Genomic DNA, 25,633 nt, shown 5'->3' with positions numbered 1-25,633 from the left:
TTGAATAATGCGGATAGCAAATCTGATTGCTGCCTTCAAGATTCTGAGATTACAGCTCGCTCTTAATCAGGTTGAAATAACAGTCAGTGTTGAGACAGTTGAGCAAACGGTTTGCATGATTAAAAAAGGTATTCTGGGATGAGACACATGGTCTATACAGTTATAGGTTTAGTTATATGGTTATAGTTATACCCCAAAACATAGTAATACAGTACTCTCTCTCTCTCTCTTTCTCTGTGTGTGTGTGTGTGTGTGTGTGTGTGTGTGTGTGTGAGGTAGGAAAAAAAGTCCTAAGGCATGAGAGGGCATCCTTTGATGCAGAAGAGAGAAATTAATTATTCTGGCCCACCATTCCAGATAGAGAAAACATTAATCAATAAGCCTGTTGTGGCCACCTGCTGGCCCCTACACACCAGTGCCTCCAATCAAAGGGTATTTATCAGAGCAAGAAAATACACATTACCTCTTGCTCTCACACTCACACACCACATATGGCTTACTTATCCATTAATATCATGAAGCGTGCCCACACACACACACACGCGCACACACACACACACACACACACACAGAGGGATAAATCAGTTTCTCGTGGCAGCTTTATCTGTGGCACTATCAGGCTTCATCTAAGCACCTTAAGCATCTTAGTGAGTGTGTTGATCTGAAGGCCTCATCTCGCCCTCCCCGCTACTGCACGTCTAATCACATTTCTATATGCATAATTAATCTGGCAGCGTACAAACTTGAGCCGGAAATCCAGCTCCAAGCCTGGAATCAAGATAAATAAAGCTGAAGGAGATACGCTTAAGAAAGGACCTGGAGGAAAAGCAAAAAAAAAAAAAAAAAAAAAAAAGAATCCTTTCTTCTCTAAAACTTACCAGAGCTGCTGTTGGTTTAAGGTACCTAGTGTACATTTTGGAGATCTAATCCAGAGCAGTCATGCCCAAGAGTAAAACCATGGTGCTTTGATAAAATGTGAGGTTTTGATGAACTTGTAACTTCACTGGAAACCTCGAATGCACTGCTTCAAACAAATATTTTAAATACCGCCATGTAACTGAACCAACTTAGGTGTTCAATGCAGTTTAGTCAGTGACGGCAGAGAGCCTTGCAAAGTGCGACTGATAGAAATAGAAAAAGAAAAAGACAGATGGGGCCAGAAAAACTTGCAATTCTTAATAAAACAGTATATTATTCCGGGGCTGGTGGTGGAGGGAATGTCTGCTGTGTGCTTTCTGTAATACCATTATCATCATCATCTTCATCTGTCTTGTGCTCTGGTAGGATTATGATGGTAGACGGAAGAATGCAAAGTAGAACTTTGTCAAGTGGGACTCAATAATGAAAAAAAGAAAAAGAAAAAAGACAGCATCCTGCAATACCCAGTGAAACTTTCGCACTAAACGTTCAACGTCTGTAGGAACAGAATCAATCAGGTGGAACTTAGTGAAACTGTGGATCCTGGGAACACTGGGTATGAAGTCAGCACGTGTGCTGTGACAATGGCATAACACAGGGCACAACGCAGGCATGTTCACATGGAGGAGCAAGTTAGCATTAACAATCCACCTAGTAGACAAAAACAAATCAAGAATCTGGATAGAAAACGTGAACCGACATATTATAGATTATATATACGAGGGCAGATCAGGTCAAACTGAAACATCTATTGAAGGCGATAAACATTTGAATGGTATAAACTCTTTAAAGAACGACGTTCCTGGCTGGGACATAATGTATATACTTTATAATGTTTACATATGCAAAACTCTTTATCGTGATATACAATACCTTCCTTACTGCACCACCTATAATCATTTGCTCGTTTGCACCCATTGTAATTTATCTACCTCACTATATACTATTTATATATGCAAATTATAATGCACTGTGAATATGCTCTTCTGGTTGGATTTTCTTGCCTTGTACCCACATGTGCAGTGACAATAAAGTTGAATCTAATCTAATCTAATCTAAACGTCAAACCACTTTGGTTCAGTAAGTCGCTTTGGATAAAAGCATCTGCCAAATGGAAATCTAAATATATAGTTCCACTCTCAAGATTTCTTCCTGTTGCCATATTAGGGAGGTTTTTTCTCAGCACCGTCGCCCTCGGCTTGCTCACCGGGGCAACCTGATTATTTTAATTTATACATAATCACACATAACGCATAAGCACTGTCGCCTTGCACCTCCAGGGTCCGGGTTCAATTCCCTGCCAGGCTCAAACCCGTCTCTGTGTGCATGGAGTTTGCATGGTTTCCCCGTGGTTGGTGGGTTTTCTCCGGGTACGCCGGTTTCCTCCCATAGTCCAAAGATATGCAGGTTAGGCTAATTGGCGTTCCCAATTTGCCATATATGTGTGTGTGCCCTGTGATGGATTGGCACCCTGTCCAGGGTGTACCCCGCCTCATGCCCTAAGTCTCCTGGGATAGGCTCCAGGTCCCCGCGACCCTGAATACAGGATAAAGCGGTATAGAATGTAGGTGATATAATCACACATTTCATTCAAATTTTCTTTTTATTCTGTAAAGCTGCTTTGCAACAATGACCATCGTTAATAGCGCTTTACAAATAAATTTAAATTGCATTGTGAAAAATAAAGGTAGTTCTTACTTACAAAAGTCCCAGATTTGACTTGAACGCCCCATGTAGATGTCTAAACTTGAAATGGAGCTGTCAAATGGAAAGTTCTCTATAACAAATCCGAAGCTCTACTCAGACCTGTTGTTGTTTTTAAGCAACCTAAAAAAACCCTGATCTATCCAAACAACCAATAAGGAACTCATCCCAGGTGCTATACAAAAAAAAAAAAAAAAAAGATATTAGTTATTCCAAGCACCAAAGCTCTTCTTCAGCCCCCGCAACCATGATGATATTTATTATCCCTTCTCTTCTGTTTCTTTCTCCAATGTTTGTCCTCTTAGCCAGACCACAATCTGTTCAGACTGTAAGCCGCTGCAAGCAATGGTAACATGTTTGACCCTGACACCGACCCAGAGATAGAGCCTTCCTAATATCATCTCAGATCCCTCAGAGCAGTCAGAGAGAAACAGATGCTTTTATTAGAGAGAGTGTAAAGAGAGTGCAAGCCCAGCTCTGACTGCTCAGGACTTTTTTTTCCCCCTACATGCTATACTTAAATCGGAGTTAATCATTAAGAGGAATGTCTAAAATAAATTCCCAGACCATGTGAAAGAGAGAAGGTCAGCTGGCATCTGCAGGTGACATCAGTATACAGTTAAAGTGTTTTACATTGACCTCATTTAAAATATATATTTATATATATTTTTAGCATGCAAAAAGCAAAGAGTTTGAATGAGCGTGTAGGAGGCTTTCACTACAGCCAGCAGAAAAAGAAAAAAAGAAAAGAAAAGAAAATCAATATTCTTTTTCATTTTCCACCATTGCTCTCTTCATATTTAGACCTATGGCTTTGTCTTAGTCTCACTCTCAGCGGAATATTCAAAACCGTTCAATAACATATTCAAATCATAACGAGGAAGGTCATGAACACTTACTCATTATTTCATTTCATGCCTCTTTTTACATTCTCACTTGGGTTCTGACCCTAGACCCTCAGAACTGTTTTAGCATATCAAATACGGTGAGCAGTCACTCAACTATTGCTCTATTCCCTATCCTTCTTGACACATTTGCCAGGAAACAATATATGACAGAAGGTCATCCCACCATCAGCCTCTGGTAATTATTTAGTGTTTACATCTCTCATCTTTCTAACCATTCATTCATTTGCATGTGGTTAGTCACCAAGAGGAAAGTGATGGTTCCTCGTAGGAGTAGTCGTGAATCCCAGGCAAAACGTAACCATGATCATCTTCATTCTACAAATCGTTAACCTTATAGGATACTGCTTTTAGACTGAAGTAGGTAAATTATCTGAAAAATCATAGGTTGGAGTAACTTTCATCACCCAAGAAGATTTCAAGTAGATACTAATATTAAATGCATAAGTGCTTTTTGAAAGGTTATGATAACTGGAGTTGACTCTTGACAATCCAATTAATCTATTTTGCTCAAAGTTGCTTTATAACTTTATAAGAGTATAAAAAAAAAACAGTGGTAGAGTTTGGACTTGGCGGCACAGTGGTGTAATGGTTAGCACTGTCGCCTTGCACCTCCGGGGTCTGGGTTCGATTCCCGGCCAGGCTCGATTCCCGTCTGGAGTTTGTATGTTCTCCCCGTGCTTGGTGAGTTTCCTCTGGGTACTCTGGTTTCCTCCCACAGTCCAAAGATATGCAGGTTAGGCTAATTGGCGTTCCCAAATTGCCCATAGTGTGTTAGTGTGTGTATGTGTGTGTGCCCTGTGATGGATTGGCACCCTGTTCAGGGTGTACCCTGCCTCGTGCCCTAAGCCTCCTGGGATAGGCTCCAGGTCCCCGCGACCCTGAATACAGGATAAAGCGGTGTAGATGATAAGTGAGTGAGTGAGAGTTTGGACTTGGACAATGCACATAGGTTGAAAACCTTATCTCTTAAAACCCATCTTGAAACTCAGATGGTTTTAACACAGTAGGTGCATTACTGTAATATCTGTTTTGCTTTGGCGTTGTTAAGGCAGTGATATTTTACAGCATTTTTGTACATACGGCTAATTTGGTCACTGACAAAGGCAGAAGAAAGCCGCCAGATGGATGATAACTTAAAGTGTTCAGTTGCGGCTGTAATCTCAACCACACAGACCAACCATTTACTTTTGCAGTGGATAAAACACATCAGCTTCAATTCTTTCAAGCTGCTTTTACCAGCAGTTTCTCAAGTACAGCTTTTGGCAATATCTGAAAGGATGAGCTGGAGTTCTGTAAGCTGTGCTAAAGGCAAATAATGACAGCTACAGTTACCAAACAGTCTGGGCGAATACTGTAAAGCGGGGAGCCTGGGATCGTGCAAACCCAATATATTTTTAACTCAAACCTAGCTAAATCGAAATACATTTCCAGCTTGTACTTTAACCATCATGGCGTACTCCAAAGTCAAAGATTTGTAGGGACTTACTATGTGAAGCTCTAGGTAGTCTCCCAGTCCTTTGGCACTCTCCACTCGTAGCAGCACAGCCTCTTTAAGTTGCGTGCTAAAGCCTACAGCCAGTCGGTCTGCCCGTGTACTAGGCCTGTCATTGGGAGGCCACGTGTAGGTGATGAGGGCTCCTCCACGGCCAAAGATGTAGGTAGTCCCAGCTGTTGATGGGAAAAGAGAAGAAAGGAGGTGAGAGGAGAGTGAAAAAAGATTTAGGTCAACATTAAAGACACAGGAAAGAAAGTAACTATACATTGACATTTATTATAGCAGTAAAATACCAAGAAAAATCGATTCAGCGATTCATGTATCGACATGCTGTTTGGATTTGAGATGATAAAATGATGTTGCAGTTCCCTTCTAATCCTACAGGTGGTGCACTCTAAACTATTCAGACGTTGGTAGGCAGCACAGTGTCCTGTGTGGTAGCAACAAATTCAATGCAAGCTTGTTTAGAATTGTAACTAAGTCTAAAAAAAGAAAATCAGGATTGCAATTCAAATCGAATCAGCACCTAGGTATCGTGATAATATCATACCGAGGGTGTATTCTGAATCACTTAAAGCCACATGGCTTGTTTTAAGGCACCTTTATGGACTTTCTAGGAACTTAGGGACCGATCCCGAGTTTGGAGTGTGTATCGGTGTATTACACCCAGGTCAGCTTGCATGCTCGAAATAAATTGATGGACACAGTACGTATCAGAAATAGAGTCTGCTTGTCCCTGCTCTTTTCCGAGTACTCAAAGACAAAGTGCATTGACACAGATGTTAATACAGGATGCTGACTCAGTGTAGCACTGATTTCACCATCTGGACGCAATACTGTCACAGTATGTGACTAACAAGCTCCACCACTGACTGCTATCGGCAGGAAGTTTGGGCATAACAAGAGTCTGGGAAAAAAATGACTCGTAATTTCTGTGCTTTATAGAAAGCTTTACACTTTATAGCAAATAAAAAAAAAATGATATGTAGGGAATAAAAGATAAAAGGGCGTGCTGGTATACAGAAGCGATGTATTCCCATTAAGGAGAATAGTTCTTTTATTTGTTTAGGTATACTTCATACTTCAGGTGTAAATATCCTAAAAAATAAATATTGGTCACAAAATATGATTTGGCTTATTAATTACATTTGGGGTTTTGAGCATACACCCAGAATATTACAGTAAATGCATGACCGAAACTGAATATATATACGCATTTAAATATTCTTTCGTGTCATTTCATCTCAACCAAGTTGAGTTGTGGAACATGACTCCTGATAAAGATTCCTTCCCAGAACCACTCTTTCACAGGAGTCCTCAGGGAAGAAAAACTCCATAGACGTAATTCATTTTATTTAATTTTATTGGCACATCATGCTGAGTCTAGATCTGACCAACTGAAGCATCCCCAGATCCTAACACTGTCTCCAGACTGTTGTACAGTGGCCAATATGAATGATGGTTGCATCGCTTAATGTGTTTTTTTCTTCTTTCCCTCTGATGCACCCATTACTCTGAAATAGGATCTCAAGCTGGACTCATCAATCTAAACCCAATTCTAGTAATTTAAACATCTCCTTAGTTGTTACTTTGCTTGATGAGGACCAAACATTTTTCTTTTTTTGTTTAAACTATTATTCATTCAACTTTCATAAATCTTTTAAGTTGCACCTAGTTGATCCCATGTCTTACATGCTAACCAACGATTTCATTATGATTTAGCACCAAGACTTCCATCCATCTCATGCACCCTGTGTTCACCCAACGTGTCTGCCTCTCAACCTCTCTGGGGTCCAAATTGTTTCTGTGCTTTGCTACCATTCCTTATTCAAGGAGGCTTTCTTTTTGTACAAATTGGATGCACCGTGGGCGGCACACTGTGGCATTAGGACGCTGTCTGATCACTGCTGTATCACACATACAGTACATGATTGGGGGGTTTTAAACACCGCCTGCGGTACAGTATGTGTGTGCAGAGTTTACATGGTCTCCCTGTTCACATGTTCACCAGACAAGTCTTCACCTTTCCAAACTGCCAGTAGTGTATGCTTGTGCGTGTGACCGCATGTGAGTGCACCTGTGCCATGTGATGGGATGGCATCTGTACCCCTGCGTTATTCTGTACGCTGAGCTTCCTCAAATAGTCTATAACCCTACACGGGATAAGCGGTACAGAATAAATAATAAATAGATGCGCTGTTCCTGTGAAACACTGTGAAGGTTAACAATTCTGTCTATATATAAAACCGTGAAATGAACTTGATGTTTGAAGAGCAGATAGATATTATTAGTCAATGGAGAAAACTGTAACTGTGCTGCAAACCTCTGCACGGCTTTGCACGTTGCAACTTCAAAGGTGAAGGAACAAAAGCTTTGACAAGTTTAGAGAGTATGTGTTTACAGTATCTGAGTGTTAGATCAACATCAAGCTGTTACTGGATGTTTGAATTTCACATGCTAACACACACACACACACACACACACACACTTTTTAGGCTCTCAGAGCTTTAATCTATTTAACACCACTGATTCCTTGCCTAAAATGAGAGCGATAAACAAGCCTCATGGTCGTTTGGACTGATTACGGTTGACTTTAAGATCAAACGTTAGATAGACCGTCTATGCTCTGCTTGCTAACTGTCATGGCTAATGCTAGTTAACCAATCTGTTAATTAGTTTATGATCTAAAAGGGTTTGCTACTGAGCACGTGGTATAATGTAAATCAAGGTTTAGATACAAAAATTTCACTTTTGACTTTTGAGCTAGTTTACAGTGAGATACCCATAATTTTACTATGGAAGAGGTACCATGATATGTAGTACCATAGTATTTCTGACAGTACCATGGTACTATATACCATGGTACTATATAACATGGTAGATAGCACCATGATACTGTCAGAAATACCATGGTACTAAATACCATTGTACAGGTAATATGATAAAGTACAATGGTACTTATTTGCTAAAGTACGTCCATCTTTATCTTTTTATCTTTGTCTTTATGCAACACTCTATAGTACATAATTTGGTACAACAGTACATGTTCTATGGTATGGTACATGGTTCTACCATGTACTGTTGTCCCAATGTATGTACCATTGTTTATGTACCATATAGTGTATAGTATACTCCATATACCCACAATGCAGTACATGGTAGAACCATGTACCATACTATAGTTCATGTAGCATACTATGGTACATACTTTCATACAACCATACAGTACATGCACTATAGTGTGGTCCATGGTTCTACCATGTGTTATACTGTACTATGCTTTTATGAAAAACATATATCGGATAGAGTCAAAAATATATTATACATATTTACGTACCATAATGGTAATACTGGTAATATACAATACTTTGGTTAATATCATGGTACTTATTATGGTACCATGATGTCTAATATACAGTACCAGTAGTATAAACTTACTAACATACCTAATATGATACTGTATATACAGTACAGTACAAACACACCATATTGAATACCTGCAATAAAGTGATATTTACCAAAGTATTGTGGTACTACTATGGTACGCACTGAAGTGCCACAGTATCTACCCTGGTAGTCTTAAAGTACCATATGCTACCATGGTAATGTCAGAAGTACTACATACTACTACTAATACTGTGATGTATTACGGTATATTAAGTATTGTGGTACACACCACCATAGTACTACTGTATCACAATACTCACTAGTCCCTTACATTGTACCATGTGTACCTTACATTACCATGGTAAGGTCCTATAGTAACGTCCAAGATACCATGGTAATACTAAGGTCTATAACGGTATGCACTATACCATGGTAATATTTCTTGAAGGTAGCTAAAGTTGGTGAATTTTTTGGTGTATAGTTTTTTGCTGCTGCTGACTAAATCACTGTGCATTTTGTACCGTGACTTGAGACTTATATACAGTACTGAAATCACATGACGTTTAGAGTTGTTCACCTCTAACTAAAGTGAGCTAGTTTAGAGACATTAAACTAGTTTATAGAAAATAAGTTATTATTATCTTATAATTTCACTATCTGCAATGGACATTTCAAGTTTCCAGAGGAGATACGCTATTTGGACAAAAGTACTTGGCCCTGTATCGCGAGTGAAGGGTAATCTTTAGCATACCAAATTATCTTGAAAAAATGCTATGCTTTCAACTTTGTGGCAGCAGTTTGGGAAAGACCATTTTCTATTCCAACATGACTGTGCCCCAGTGCACAAAGCAAGCTAGGACTATAAAGACATGATTTAATGAGTTCGGGGTGGAAGAACTTGACCGGCCCTAACACAGAGCCCTGACCTCAACCCTATTGAGCACCTTTGGGATAAACTGGAACAGAGACTGCAAACAAGGTCTTCTCGTCCAACATCAGTGCCTCCTGACCTCATAAACGCTTTACAGAATGAATGAGCAGGAATTCCCACAGAAATCTTGTGGACATCCTTCCATAAAGAGTAGAAGCTGTTAAAGCTGCAAAACGGGGACCAACTCCATATTGAAGTCTATGTACTTGGATACAATCCCACTGCAGGTTTGGTCAAATACTGCAATGGTGTAATTACTGCATTTTTTTTTCGTTTGTTTTTAAATAAAAAAAAAAGAAAAAGAAAGAAGGAAAGTCAGAACTGCCATTTAAAACATGTTTCCTTTACTAAAACCCTCAATACGTCTGCTGTATAAATATTGCTTCTTTTATCTACAGTACTGAAACATCGCCTCAGGAGGTAAAGGGATTAAAGTATAAAATATATCTTAACAATATATGATATACCAGATGCAGCAAGGTTAGCATTAGCACTGTCGCCGCGCATCTCCAGGGTCCGGGTTCGATTTCCGCCTCGGGGTCTGTGTGCATGGAGTTTGCATGATCTCACCTCCCACAGCTTTGCTAGGTTAAAGTACTGAACAAGTAATTGATGCCAACAGCTACTTCTTGGACGAAAAAGACTTTAGAGAGACAAAGACTAAAGGAATTAAAGCTACAGACATGCAATAATAATGTGAGGTGTGTGTGTGTGTTGGGTTAGTGTGTGTGCCTGTGTGTGTTTCGGTCTGCCTTGGTAACGAAGAAGTGAGTATAGCAATTCTCTCCTTTGCTAAGTCCTAATTAGTGTTAGTGAAAGCCAATAGGTGGACTGGCGTTAAATAAGGAACATCTCTCGCTCTCTCTTGCACACACACACACACACACACACACACACCCTGCACCTGAAAATAAAAAGGTAGAACATTCAGACCCAATTAAAGCTTTTTCTCTTCACATATACGGAGCACCACATGTTCCCACCCAAAAGATGCAAACATTCCCACCTCCAACCGGCACAAAGGCAGAGCATAAGGCAGGCTCACACACTTCAGGCGCAGATCTGTCCCTACTCATGCACATACACACAAACACACACACATTTTCCTTCTGCTCCTCAAATGTGTTTCTGTCTTGCACTGATAGGCGTCTTATTAGCTATTTCTTTTTTCTCTCTTTTCTCTGTTGCTTTCTATAAATACATCCCTGATGACACGCCTAGATAAACCGAAAGCAACATGTGAAAGACGTCAAACAGCACTTTACGCTTTAGGATTTATGATATATCTTATGAGATATTAGAATTATCAGCTGCAGCCATCGGTCGGATTTTAGCTTTCTGCACCGGTGGAATCTGATAGGAAATAATGGCAGAAACATCGCCTCGGTGGGTAAAATGTCTTAGGGATTAAAGTATAAAATATATATTTTTAATACATAATGTCCCAGACGTAGCATGGTGGCGTACAGTAGTAGCTGGCATTAGCACTGTCGACTTGCACCTCAAGGGTCAGGGTTCGAGTCCCGCCTCGGCATCTACAGTATGTGCACGGAGTTTGCATGTGCTTGGTGGGTTTCCTCCGGGTTTTCCGGTTCCCTCCCACAGTCCAAAGACATGCAGATGAGGCAAATTCGATTAAAAGTCTACAATTCAATTTAAAATTCTGCTGTTTCTATTAACGAGCACTCGAGGTGTTTGTTATATTAATTAAAACACAATTTACCAAATAAATATGATAACAAAAAGTAACACCTGCCACCTCTTCCTCAGACAGCTGTGGTTACAAAAAAGAAGAAAAAAAGAAAAAAAGTGCTACTCTCTACGGAGCGTGTTATGGTGTGATGGAAAAGACAAGTGAGACAAGTGGTGTTAAGTAATTGTATGGAGGGGGAAGAAAGCAAAAAAAATATGTAGCTGCTTGCTGATTATTAATTTCCCAGCCTGCACTGACAGCTAATGACATGGCTGTGAACGGGTTCCCGTGAGTAAATTACCCAGTATGCCGTCCTGTAATATCACACACAACATGACATTTGAACAGCCTTGGAAATCTCCCGGAAACAAACAACGGATATTACGCAAATAGTGGGGGGAAAAAAAGTCACTTTATTATATCATCAACACTACAACTGAGTGTTTAATCCTTTTAGTGTTTCGTTTTAATTAAAATACGGTCCCATTGAAAAGACTTCCCATTTACAGTCACCCCAATGATCTGCTTATTACTGAATTTCATCAGATGATTTTAGATCCGTATTATTTCCCTCTTTCTTTCTTTTAAGAGAAGATGGCTCATCAGAATCAGAATAAGTGGAGTTGTGGATTTTATTACTGAACTTTCACTTCATCGGTCAGACTTAACAGATCAAAGCGAGAATCCACAGGGATCTTTAATACAAAGCGATAGTAATAATGTAGTAATGTACAACGAATGGAGGAGTAATGGAGGCCAGGGTGACTTAGTGGCTCAGGCTCTAAGCCTGACTGATCCTACCCTTGAGCAAGGTTCTTGACCCTCAGTAGAATTACTCCATGGCCTGGGAATAAGAAAGAATGAGAAATTGTTTCGGTTCAGGGGAAAGAAAATTAAACTGGCTCAGAAAAAAAACAAAATCTGTGTAGATATTTTAATATTTGAAATATATATTTTTCTTCTATATTTCGTACTTTGGTGCAAACACATTTGTTTAAGGTGGTAAACACAACAGGGCATGTGTTTATACAGTACCAATGACGGGGTGATGTGATAAAGTGGCGTTGCTGTTACTTCCATTAAATCTGTCAAAAAGTCAACGCTGGCCATGATAGAGAGGCACCAAACACCTCCGAACTTCTTTTTCCTCCTTTTTCACCCATTAAAGGATCCACTATCAACCTCCTGGCGCCCGACACCATGGCACACCCCCAGGGGCCCTGCTGAGACATTTCTACAGAGACCAGAGCTGCAAAACTATATTTTAAATCTTTTATTATTAACCGTTTTAATGTTATGGCTGATCGGTGTACATTTACATTATCATTTAAGACGTCTCCAAAACAAATTCGTGTCTTGTCACAGCATTAAACACTCACTCCTTCATTTTCTTCTCTTTCTCTTTAAGCAAGATTTTGTTAAGTCTTTCGGCTGACATAGTGAACCATCAGATCTGCACTCAACTTTCCACAACGCAACCCCTTATATTTTATCCAGGCCTGCATCCAGTGGCTGGGATTTGGGCATTAGCTGGAAATCAAACTTGCATGGCGGGCGAGAAACCTACCACTGAACCACCAATGGAGAGCATCAAGAAATTTATCCTACAATAAAGACTTCTTAGAAGTATCTAAGCTTGGGCCTCAGTGGTAAAGTGCTCGCCCTATCATTCGAAGATCGCTGGTTCGATTCCTGGGTGATGCTGTAACCTCTCGCAGTCGGAGGCCTAGAGAGAGCTGATTGGCCGAGCTCTCTCAGAAGAGGAGGGATGAGAGGTACTTCGTGCTCCCTCAATAATCACGTCAATCCCACCAATCAGGGGCCTCTGTGAGCGCTGTCCTCTGAGTGTGTTACGCCGCCTCTAACGGTGCATGAGAGAGCAGTTCGGAAAAAAAGATGCGTTCGGTTGGCATCACGTTGTTCGGAGGACACACGTCTTAGTATTTTCCCCTCCCAAATGAGTGGTAGTAGTAGCCTTAATATGGGAGCCTCCTAGTGACAAGGAGGAATTGGACACAAGTAAATTAGGGAGAAAATCGGGAAAAAAAAAAAAATAAATAAATAAATAAATAAATAAAAGTATCTAAGCTTTTCGAACTTCAGCATATCAATCATTACACATTTTGTTGGACAATGTTTGTTCAGTTTTTCTATTATGATTATGATTATTATTATCATTATTATACACTCTATATCCATAATAATTACAAGTGACTTTTATCGGAATGTGTCTGTCACATTTAGCCGCACAAGTGCACATCAATATGTCTTCTTTTGCTGCATCTGAGTTAAAAACACCTCATATTTGTCTGACCACTCATTCATTTCAAACAATGAAATGCCGTTCCAGCTTGGGATTTTGCTGGCAGTTACTGTATGCAAGCAGTTAGTTGGCTGTATTAGTTGAGGTCCAGGCGGAAGAAGAAAGAAACCCGCGGGCCTTGTTTTAGCTATTTTATCAGCTATTGCTACAGGGTGCATGAATATTTATTGGATTTGATTTTAAGACCACATACAAATTTTGAAAAAAATCAGATCTGTGTCACACTAAGAAAAAAACGTCAGAATTGAGTTTGGCAGTGTGAATGTAGCCATGATATTATCAAAAAAAAAAATCATGATTTTTATGTGCATGACTTGGAATCAAGAAAGTGAAATGTTGAGCTCTTTGGGTGGAAAAGATGGGCGGTCAGTCAGAGCGATGCTAGCCAGCTACAAGGTATTTTTATTTATTTATGTATCCTTGAGGTAGTTGAGCGCTCTTCACTTAACGTACCCCCTTTCTCCGATTTGAGTACAGTAGGCCCTTTAAGGATGGATAAGCCAAAGAACACTATGGGGCTCCAGACTGAATCTATGCTCTGAAAGTGCATTTTAAAAGTCAATATAAAATAGAAAAAGTATTGCACACTGTTAGGCCAAAGCGTTTTTTTTTTTTGTAGGACCAAAGATACAAGAAAGGTAAAAGCTGAAATCATAGTACATTGTGGTTTGCGGTAAAACACCAGCTTGCATGTCTCCTTGTTGATAATGAAAGGACAACAAATGTTTTCCTTCAGTGTGGCCAAAAAAAAAGCACTAATTACACGCCTCTGGATATCGATTTGATATAGATACACTCATTGCCTTCATCCGTATTAAATGACAAGCATTTTCCGTTGAAGGTCATCTCTGTTGTTGGGAAAAGCTAAAACGTATCACATTCAGCACAACAAAATTTCAGCACGAGTGTCTCTTCTGCCTTGATCGATGGATAACAATGTGGTGTCGAAGAAGACGATAAAGATGACCTTTGTAGAGACGCATGTTGACCAAGAGCTCATGATGGGAGAAATAGAGAGATCAATGGTTAGTTTAGTTCGGTTTTCATTTAGACTCGGGTGTCCAAGATGAAAAACACACACACACAGAAAAAAAATAAATTGAAAAAGATGAAGGGTGGGAATAAAAAAAAAAGAAAAAAGGATTGCTGGGATCGTCAGTTTTTCTTTCCCTGTACATGTATAAAGGTTACAGTCTACAAATTTAGAAATGTCACATAGACTACTTAACATTGACCTATACATCCTCCCCGAATAAAACTGTGTTAATGTAGTATAGCCAAAAATAAAATGCATACTGTACACACTGTTTCTCTCCTCATACAGTACCTTGACATATCTGGGCATATTTTTGCACTAAAACTACAGGGATAGCATTAGCGAGAAGGAAAGAAGTTTTTTTATACCTTATACCCTATCAAAAAGTAAATTCAATGATATTTTAATATATTTTTTCCTCTTGTAGTCATATTATATCCTTATGTTCAAACACCATCTGTGTCACCGGCTGCTGAACACATTGAGGTAGACGCTGGGGATAGTGGGTTTACCTTCGGAAAAATATGTGTGGAAGCAGTATAGAGAGGTCTATTTCGGTCGTTCTTACAGCTCGACAGACTATTCTCAAATAGCTCAACTTTATATAATCGATAGTGTTGGTGTGCTTAAATAAAAAAAAAAAAATAAAAAAAAAAAACTTAACGACTGCAAAGTGTCTGACTGCTATCTTTCCAATACAGCCTGTCTTGTCTCTTTTGCTTTTTTTTTTTCTTCTCGGCATGTTTAGATGCAAAGCAATGGCTTGGTTTCTCACTGAATTAAAATCACAGTGTTATAATTGGCACCGCTTCACAAACTGTAAAGTGCACCCGGAAAGTATTCAAAGCACTTCACTTTTTCCATATTTTGCTATGTTACAGCCTTGTTTTAAAATGGATTCAATTCATTGTTTTTTTATACATTAAATTCTACAAAGAAAAACCTCAGAATGACATTGTAAAAGAAGTTTGAAATCTTTGCAAATGTATTAAAAATGTGCATCCTCTTTTCACTGATCATCCTTGAGATGTTTCTACAACTCGATCAGAGTCCATTTGTGGTCAATTCTGTTGATTGGTCCTAATTTGGAAAGACACACATCTGTCTATATAAGGTTCCACAGTGAACAGTGCATGTCAGAGCACAAACCATGCCATGAAGTCCCAGGAACTGTCTGTAGACATCCGAGGCAGGATTGTATCGAGGCATAGATCTGGGGAAGGGTACAGAAACATTTCTGCAGAATTGAAGGTCCCGATGAGCACAATCCATAAATTAAATATGGACTCTTCCTAGAGCGGGCCAAAGTGAGCGTTCGGGGGAGATGTGCCTTAGTCTGCGAGGTGACCGAAAACCCCATGGTCACTCTGAAAGAGCTCCAGCATTTCTGAAAGAAGATCCATCTTGTATCATCATACTCAAAGACTTGAGGCTGTAATTGGTGCCAAAGGTGCATTAACAAAAAAAATAGTTTCCCATGATTCTGAGAGTCCGCCAAGTGCCTTTTGGCAAATTCCAGGCGCCTGTAATGTGCCTTTTACTTAGGGCTTCTGTCTTCATCTACTCCACCAGGCCTGACTGGTGGAGTGCTGCAGAAATAGTTGGTCTTCTGGAAAGTCCTTCTCTCTCCAAAGAGAAACACTCAAGCTGTATCAGAATACTCATCGGGTTCTTGGTCACCTCTCTGACTAAGGCCCTTCTTTCCCGGTCATTCAGTTCGGCTCTAGTAAGAGTCCTGATAATTCCTAACTTCTTCCATGTATGGATGATGGAGGCCACTGTGCTCATCTGGACCTTTAATGCTGCAGAAATTTTTCTGTACCCTTCCCCAGACATGTGCTTCGAGACTACAGACAATTCCTTATACTTCATGGCTTGGTTTGTGCTCTAACATCCACTGTTGACTGCGGGACAGGTGTGTGTCTTTGAAATAATGTTCAATCAACTGAATTTACCAATCTACTTGTAGAAACATCTCAAAGATGATCAGTGGAAACAGAGTGCACCTGAGCTCAATTTTGAGTGTCATGGCAAAGGCTGTGAATACTTATCTACGTGTATTTTTTATTTTTATTTTTATGGGGTATTGTTTGTAGACTTTTGAGAAAAATAATCAAATTAATTCATTTTGAAATAAAGCTGTAACGTAGCAAAATGTGGAAAAAGTGAAGCGCTGTGAATACTTTCCAGATGCACTGTACACTAAACTCAACTTATCTAGCAAGCGTTATTTGATTGTATACAGTAATGTACATACATTAACAATGAATCTTTATAGAAAAAAAAGGTAACAGGCAATTTGCACAATATATTCGCTTTCTGATGGTGAGGGCACAGAAATGGAGCTCAGTGAGTAAATGACAGTATGAGGGTTGTGCGTAGTGTAAAGTACATAAATGAATGAATCATCGGCAATGTGAATGACTCAATTTGTAGAATGATTCATTTTGTGTGTGTGTGTGTGTGTTATTTTAGTGTCGCACGTTGTTGTTGAAGACGGTCACGCATCGTACTTTGTACCAAATCTAACCCTGTAAAAGCACTAACTCCAAATGCATACCCTTTGCTTTATGATATTATGTTCAAACCAGATTTAACTGCATCATGTTTTGATGAAAAAAAAAATTATATCAGAGACACATTAGAGAGCGTGGGAAAAAAATAAGCTCCGCTCCGAAAGAGTCCAAGTGAATGTCACGGCTGTCATGTCCATGCCTGCCACAAAGTCCAATTCTCACGATCCTCAATCACTTTCCATGTACCTCGAGACTCCAATGTTCCAGACGTCTCATGAGACTGTTTGTAAACACCTACTCCTTTAAAAGACCCCGAATCTCTCTGCTGTTTGCATGGCCTGTTAAGTCTGACCTCCATTTTGTTTGATGTTTTCCTATCGTGCTTGCTCCCTTATTGTCTGATCATTGTTTATTGTTTTGAGAACGCCCCTTTTTGTTTGTCCCTTATTGTTTTTAATAAAACTTGAACATGCACCTGTGTCCGTCTGCCTGATATTCATAACATTGGTGCATTACTTGCGACTAATGCCAACCTCACTCACCATCTATGCTGCTTGATCCTGTATACAGGGTTGCGAGGGCCTGGAACTTATCCCAAGAGACTTAGAGGACAAGTTGGGGTACATCCTGGGCACAGCAATCGACATACACATACATTCACATGCTAGTTCACACATTACAGTCAATTTGGGAACGCCAGTTAGCCTAGCCCTAATGTCTTTGGACTGTAGGAGAAAACCAGAGTACCTGGAGGAAACCCACCAAGCACGGGGAGAACATACAAACTCCATGCACACAGAGTTGGGAATCGAGCCTGGCCAGGATTTGAACCCATACCCTGGAGGTGCAAGGCCACAGTGCTAACCACCAATATGGCCAACCTGAATTGAACTATAGTAAACCTTACATTTATATATAAAGGGGTTTTTGCAGAGCGCATAGGCAGTTTGGCAAAAGCTAAGCGGCCATCTTAAATGTCACCCCAAGTCTACAGTACAGTGCTGTTAGTTTCATTCGAATACTTGTGAAATTCCAATCTCCGGCAGCAGACAGTGTAATTTCACTCACACTGTTCCGCGAGAGATAAGGCTGACACTCAAACTGCCACACTCATACTAGGTTCGTTGAGAACATTGTGAAGCCAAGCCTATGCAGTTTCTGACAACGTTTCTGTGTTGGTATGATGACTTCTCCTGAAGTTCTAAAGCATAATAATATTTATTATTATTAAAAGCACAAATAGCTGTCTCCTATAGCCCCTGTTTATAATCATGAATAGCATTGCTAGTTGAATAAATAAAATGATTGTAATTAGCACTGTCACCTTGCACCTCCAGGGTCAGGGTTCGATTCCTGGCCGGGTCTCTATGTGCATGTTCTTTTCGTGCTTGGTGGGTTTCCTCCGGGTTCTCCGGTTTCCTTCCACAGCTTAAAGACCTGCAGATTAGGCTAAGTGGCCTTTCCAAATTGCCCATAGTGTGTGAATGATTGTGTTTGCCCTGCGATAAATTGGCACCCTGTCCAGGGTGTACCACGCCGTGTGCCCTAAGTCTCCTCTAAAAGGCTCCAGGCCCCCCGCGACCCTGAATACAGGATAAAGCGGTATAGACAATGAGTGAGTGAGAGTGAGTGAGTAAACTGATGACAGGACTATGGTCACCAAAAGGCTCGCACAAACTGCTGAAAAAAGTCGACGCTGACTATGATAGAAAGGCACCAGAATACCAAATGCACTGCAGCCTGCTGTGTCTGGTGCTTAGCAGGGGAAAAGTTCAAGGTCGCTGACCCAGCGTCTAAACTCTCCAAATCCCAATCCGATCAAGCACGCACGGGGTGCGCTAGACAAACAAGTCTGATCCACAGGGACCCCATCCCAGAACCCACAACACCCAGAGAAGCCATTGCTAACATCCTGGACACCACATCACACCATCTTAGAGATCTAGTGGAGTCATACAGTAGACCAGAGCTATACATGTGGCACAAGGGTTGTGACGTGTTGTAATATTATGGCTGATTGGTTTATATAATCATTTCTCTTATGCTGAATATGAGTATGCTTCTACAAGTGTATTGATCAAAAGAAGGAAAAAGCTCAAAAGTTACTTTTAAAGGTCCCATATTTTACTATTTCATTAAAAGGTTAGTGAATCTATTAATGTTCCAATTGAAACACACCTCATAAAAAAGTTTTTATTTTCACACCCTTTTTGTCTATGGAAAAGTCACACCCCATTAGAGAACAGCAGAGCTGAGCACCGAGCCAGGAGGGTTACTTTTTATGTATATGTGGCTTGTTTAAGCCAAAAATATGTTATTTTTTGGTTTGGCTAATCATATTGAAAATCCATCGCAAAAACAAAAAAAAACACAGGGTTAATAGGTCCCATTAGTGGCGGCCTGGTGGCGTAGTGATTAGCACTGTGTACTCACACCTCCAGGGTTGAGGGTTCGATTGCTGCCTTGGGGCTGTGTGTGTGTGTGTGTGGAGTTTCCATATTTTCCCCATGCTTGTTCGGTTTCCTCCCGCAGTCCAGAGACATGCAGATTAGGTCATTGGTGGTCCCAAATTGCCCATAGTGTGCCCTGCCCCCTGCGACCCACTACAGGATAACCGGTATAGAAGGTGAATAAAAATAAAGGTCCCCTTTAAAAAAGCATGTGTAACTAGATTTGGAGTTCAAATCTAGAGTTCAACATTGGGAGAGAGAGCTATACTCTGTGAGAAATGCAAACAAGAGAAAAATGATGGACCAAAATAATAGGTGAGTAATTTAGGAAAAGAAAGGAAAAGACAAAGGAAAATAAATATGAAGCAGAATTAATGCAACAAAATAGACTGAGAGCTGATTGGTTTACAGCTAATTGGTAGACCCCTATGACGTCACCGGATGTTATTCCAATTCAAATATTTATCGGAAATACATCATTCAATCACGTATATTTGCAAGTGCACTTACCTTACTTATTTTAGCATTCATAACTCAAAAAATACATAATTAACATTACAATAGCTGGCTAAATTGAAATGCAAATGCAGAGTCCATTTAACATCTCATTGTCAACCGTCTACAGTACGGGATCTGCTAAAGGATGTCCATCCTTACGGACTTGCTCTCTCACAGACTCTCTCCCTCAATCTCTTCTGCATCTCTCTACGTTTTTGGCGTGCTGCATGTGTGCAAGTGTGCAAGTGTGTATGTGTGTGTGTGTGTGTGTGTGTGTGTGTGTGTGTGTGCGTGTGTGTGTATTGCGATGCTCCATTTGCTGTCTGCCTCATAATGTCTTGTTTAAGCCCCAGTGCCAGCAAAAACAGCAGTAAATAACTGATGAATCACCAGAAGGGGAGGCTAAACACACACACACACACACACACACACACACACGCACATATATATATATATATATATGCTGGCCTATGGATAACTCTCTTGTCCTCTCTGGCCAGTGTTTTAAAAGCATTAGCGGATTATTACTGCTGTTGTAAAAAAAGGAATTTGAAATCAATAAATATAGTTGCGAGCAAAGATGCGAGCACCTACACCATCGCCACATGGGCACACCAGAAAGACAGTTGGCTCAGTGGGCACATGCATTTAAATGGGCAATACCAATACCATTATGAAATAATATGATTATATATAACTAAGGAAGTTATTAGCCCAGTTTTGCCGTAAACAAATTTAAGGTATTAAAAACCCTCTTTGCAATTTTGCATCCTCAATGTCTTGAGATCATAACGCCCAAGGTTTGAGCCAACAGAACCCTTGTATCATTGTTAATAATAATAATAATAATAATAATAATAATAATAATAATAAAATCCCTAGAAAACAATAGGGGCTTCGACACTATGACCTCATAAGGCTTACAATATGTCATAGTGCTTCGGCACTGATTAATGCCTACTTTTCTTGTGGTTGTTGGTCTTTAGGCTGCTCCCATTAAAGGGTTGCCACAGCAGATCAACTGATCCGCACAACAACTTGGTACAGGTTTTACGCTGGATGCCCTTGCTGACGTAGCCCTCACAGGTTTTGCCAGCTTGGGACCGGCACTGCATCCAGATGTGGCTGGGGTTTTGGCCATTGTCTGGGAATCGAACCCGGTCCTTTCTCATGGTAGTTAAGAACCCTACCACATGCTCACTTTTCTTCTTAGATGGATAAGTCAGTGCAAACAAATACATTTCTATTCTCTCCGTCTAGATAACCCTGTCTTTATATACGGTATGTCCGGATCACTGAAAGCTTTAAAGAGATTGAAGTTGAAGTAAATCATATGCCATGGTCTTCGGTCTCACAGGATCTCAGTCCAAAGAAACACCCATGGGAGATTTTGGACTTATTTATAACCGCCTTTTGGAAGGTGAAGCAGCAAGAAGAACAAAAAGCAACAGAGCATCTCCATTTTTGCTCCTCTATCTCATTTCTCCTGCAGCCTTCCTGGCCTGGATTTTTGCCTTCTTTCCATTCTCCTCTGGCTTTGAACAGATTAAAAATGTTTTCACAGATGCCAGGAGCCATTAGGCTTTCCCCGCCACTGCTTCGGTGGCTCTCTTCTTTTCTCTCTTCCTCCATTTTCATTCTCTCTAACTGTGTGTGCATGTGTGCGTATAAATGATGGCAAAGAAGACAAAAGGTACATTATGTCTCCTGTACAATGCAGATAGCAGCAATGCACACTCCGGCATGCAGGATCGAGGACCTTTCTGGCCTGACTTGTGTTCGCATGTGTGTGGAACAAACTGTATGACTTATAAAGAGAAAGCAGTGATCTCTTTAATTCATAAGCAATTGCTGTTAATTTCAGTTCAGGAATGCATTAGGACATGTCCTGTATGTTGCCGTCCTTTTTTTTCCCAGTGTGGATCATACTGTTATTTGAGACTCTTACCCGATTTCCAAATGCCATCTGACTCAACACACTGAAACTGAGAAATATTACACTAATACACGATTAGACGATATCACTACTGACTGGCTGTTGGTGCCACCTTCAAATAAGTTGTCCTTCTGTATGAGTTATAATCCTAAAAGAAGTGGAACCAATATCAACTCTTAGAATGGATTTTTGGTGACGCAATGGCAAAGTGGTGAGCACTGTGGCTCTGGTGAGTACTTTGGTTTGGTTCCCACCTTCAGGTCTTTATGCGTAGAGTTTGCATGTTCTCCCATGCTTGGTTTTCTCTGGGTACTCCAGTTTCCTCAAACAGTTCAAAGACATGCAAGGTCAAAAAGGTCATTGACTCCCTTTCCACCAAATACCCAGCCTTGTGCCCCATGTTCTCTGGGATACATTGCAGGCCTCCCATGGCCCTGTACAGGATAAGCAATATGGATAATGAGTGAGTGACTGAATGCTTAGTCTCCTGATGCACATCGCACTACATTTTGTACTACAGTGGCTTAGTGGTTACTGTAAGTGGTTAGGTTCAATTTCCGCCTCGGGATCTGTGTGCCTGAAGTTTGCATGTTCTCCCTGTGCTTAGTGGCTTTGGCCCAGGTACTCTGGTTTCCTCTCACAGTCCACATCTAATTGTTTTTCCCAAATTGCCCGATGTCCGTAAATACGCATTGGAATGTTGACTGGAGGTCCTACCATGGTCATAAAAATGGGAATAAATACAGTGGTCTCCACTGGCTGCCACAGTCCCTAGTTGGACTACTGAGGTTCCTTAAAATGATGGAGATCTCTGGACCAATCTGGAACTTTCACATTCCACCAAATGTGCAGAGCTGGAAAAAAACCCACAAGTGTGAAAACAACCTTAGAGAGGAAGATCTTAAGACATCAAGATGTAGAAACCGTCATTCGTATACTGTAATTCCATCCACCATTCAATCTTAATCAGATTACTAATGGCTCTGACTCCATCAGCTGGCTCGGTTTTCTTCTAATGAGTTCCTCTCAAGGTTGGAACCATGATCATAACCAGGAAGGTTTTTCTACACAGTGCTACTCGTTCACATTTCTGTAATGTGATGTACTATTGTACAAAGGGCTTTGTTAAAAAAACAAAAACAAAAAGGGAATGAAATTCATCATTTATGAGGAGACGATGGTCAATAAAACCCACTGAGAAACGCGAGAAATCTCTTTGGAGGTCTTTATTCCTTTTCACCTTCTTTCTCCAGGACACTAAAGGTCTTCCTGCAGTTTTCACTATGCAATTATAGAGAAACAAATAGGAAGAGAGTGAGGCTTGAAGTCATGCAGAGTGACCCAGTAATCTGCCCCAGCACGTCCTCCACACCTGCCATGCCTGAAGTTAACAAAGCCAGATTCTTCCTGACAATGTCTCTGCACAGTGTACTTTGTTTCTTGCTTTCTGACTCACCCACAGATGGTCCCTCTATCTCACTGTCGGTCTCTCTTAGATGCTGGTTGGAATGTGCCTGGAAAGTGAGAAAGGGCTAAAAATAATGAACATCCAAGCCAATTGCAGTAACTACGTATGGGTGTAAGGGTATATAGGAATAGAAGGAGTACATGCTCCTGTGGTGAGAAAGAGCAGCTCAAAAGATATGTCTCAAATTGCACAAGGGCCTATTAAAGAGTTGGATTATAGCTGGTGCCATGTCCTGACACACTTCAACTGCTTTGGCTCCTCTCACCCTTCTGGACTTGTCTGATTCATCCCATTGCTAGGTGTTTTCTTGACTTGTGACTCACCTTCTGCTGTCAAAATTCTCACCCTGGTTTCGGTGGATGATCTCGCCTAGATAGTGTAGATTTGTACCTAAGAGAACTGCTGTTGTGATCCGAATTAATATCCTACAATCATCTTAATGCTAATACAGAATATACCTAATACTTCTCGCTCTCTTGTAATACTTTAAGAATCATTTACAAATTATTTACCCACTTGAGGATGGGCTTCTTTGAATTAACCTCTATATTGATTAATCCAGTAACTAGTGGACAAGCAAAATAAATAGTATAGCTCTTTCCACCTGGCATTTTGAATGTGTCTCTAGTGACCATGTTTGATTGGCTTTCATACTGTATATTATTTTCACTAGAAGTAGAGTGTTTTCAGGCAGAAATGTTCTGCGAATCTGTTTTAAATGTTTCTATTACTTATATGTTCCATGGTAATTCCAGGTGCGAATGGAGCTTATATTTTCACGTTTATCTGATCTGGCTTTTTTCTGTTCTTTAGTGTTATCAGTAGTCGCCATCTTCTAGTAAACCTTCTGTCCATTCACGAAGGCTTCTCTTGATTGCTGCCTTTGACAATGATAAGCCTACATACTCCAGAGAGTTTTTGACTTGGCTACATATTGTGAAAGGGGTTTCTTTACAAAAAAAAATAAAAAAAAAGAATTTGTCAATCATCTACTTTAGTTTTTTCTTCTGTGGACTTCAAGGTCTTTTGGTGTTGCTGAGCTCGCCAGTGTGTTCATACAGTACTTTTGAAGAATGTACTTTACCAAATTGTTGATTTGATCACTCCGAATGTTACTGTTTCTGCTTTTTTCAGATAGTCAGTTTTCTTTTTACTTTATACTTTTTTTTCTTTCAGCTTAATGATGGCCTCCTTCAGTTGAACTGGTATTTCTCTGGACCATATATTTAGAAATTCCCATGAACAGCTACCAATTGCAAATTTGGCACTTGAAATCAATGGCAAAGAAGCATGCCATGACCTGGCCATCAAATCACTTAACAATCAGTGGTCTGATTACTTTTGATCCTGTGAAAATAATTGGTCTTCGTACAAATGGCTGTATTAAATGGCTGTAATTTCATTGGAATTAAGGCTAAAGGTCTTCAATTTAATCATATTTGTATTATATATATATTAATCATATCTTTTTTGCTTCATTCTAAATCCATTGTGATGATGTACGGAAGCAAAATTTTTAACATTTTGTCTTTAAATATTTATAAAACTGACTATACATTTTTGGTGCGTCTTTTTCACCCATAAGAAGTTTTAAGCATAGTATAAGTACCGTGGGAAATGAATGGTACAAGTACCACAGTATACATTACTATACTATACTATACTATACTATACTATACTATACTATACTATACTATACAGTATTATACTATACTACTTTTTAAAAATGTACTATACTATGTACTTGCTAATGTAGTTCATGTACAGTACTACACTATGGCACATGGTTCTACCATAAACCATAGTATGGTGCTATGGAACATGTACCAGGATACTGTGAAATATACTGTATTTTAGGCACGTTTATGTACATCTATTTTTGGTAACATTTTGTTAACTTTAAATGTCAATCTGTCTTGTCTCAGCTAGCCAGCTAATCAGGTTTCTTAGTTAGCTAGTTACAGTAGTTTCTGTTAATTTAATGTTGTTAATTTATGTTGTTGTACTAAACTGCATATGGTTAAAGTGACAAAGGCTCCTGGGATTTGCATAAAAGCGAGTGTGACAAAGTCACCAGCGTTCATTAGGTTTTTTGTTTCCATCTGAAAACTGGTCTGTCTTTTTTTCTTTACAGCCATGCATATATTCTCCTGTAATGTTATTTATTTATTCCTTTTTAAGTTATACTTAAAGGGTATTATATGCAGACATGATAAACATATATAACAAAATTGGTACAGCATATAATATGGTGCCTAAGACTTTTGCACAGTACTGTACAGTATATTGTAAAATACCATTGTATCCATGTAACATTAATTAAATATCATAGTGTATGTTGAAACTCATTACAAAGTATGGTACTGCCTG

General features: G+C 39.8%; 1 protein-coding gene across 4 annotated transcripts in view; it reads right to left on the bottom strand.

Annotated features, from left to right (window-relative positions):
- Positions 1-25,633, bottom strand: part of nrxn2b (neurexin 2b) — a 703,577-nt gene that overhangs the window by 99,004 nt on the left and 578,940 nt on the right. For all 4 annotated transcript variants that reach the window (XM_053479498.1, XM_053479499.1, XM_053479501.1 and 1 more), the window contains one exon: positions 5,017-5,198. In XM_053479498.1, coding sequence (XP_053335473.1) covers positions 5,017-5,198 — 182 coding nt within the window. The remainder of the gene's footprint in view (positions 1-5,016; positions 5,199-25,633) is intronic.

Source organism: Clarias gariepinus, chromosome 20, assembly GCF_024256425.1.
Source record: "Clarias gariepinus isolate MV-2021 ecotype Netherlands chromosome 20, CGAR_prim_01v2, whole genome shotgun sequence".
Taxonomy (NCBI): domain Eukaryota; kingdom Metazoa; phylum Chordata; class Actinopteri; order Siluriformes; family Clariidae; genus Clarias; species Clarias gariepinus.
This window is presented reverse-complemented; position numbering and strand designations above follow the sequence as displayed.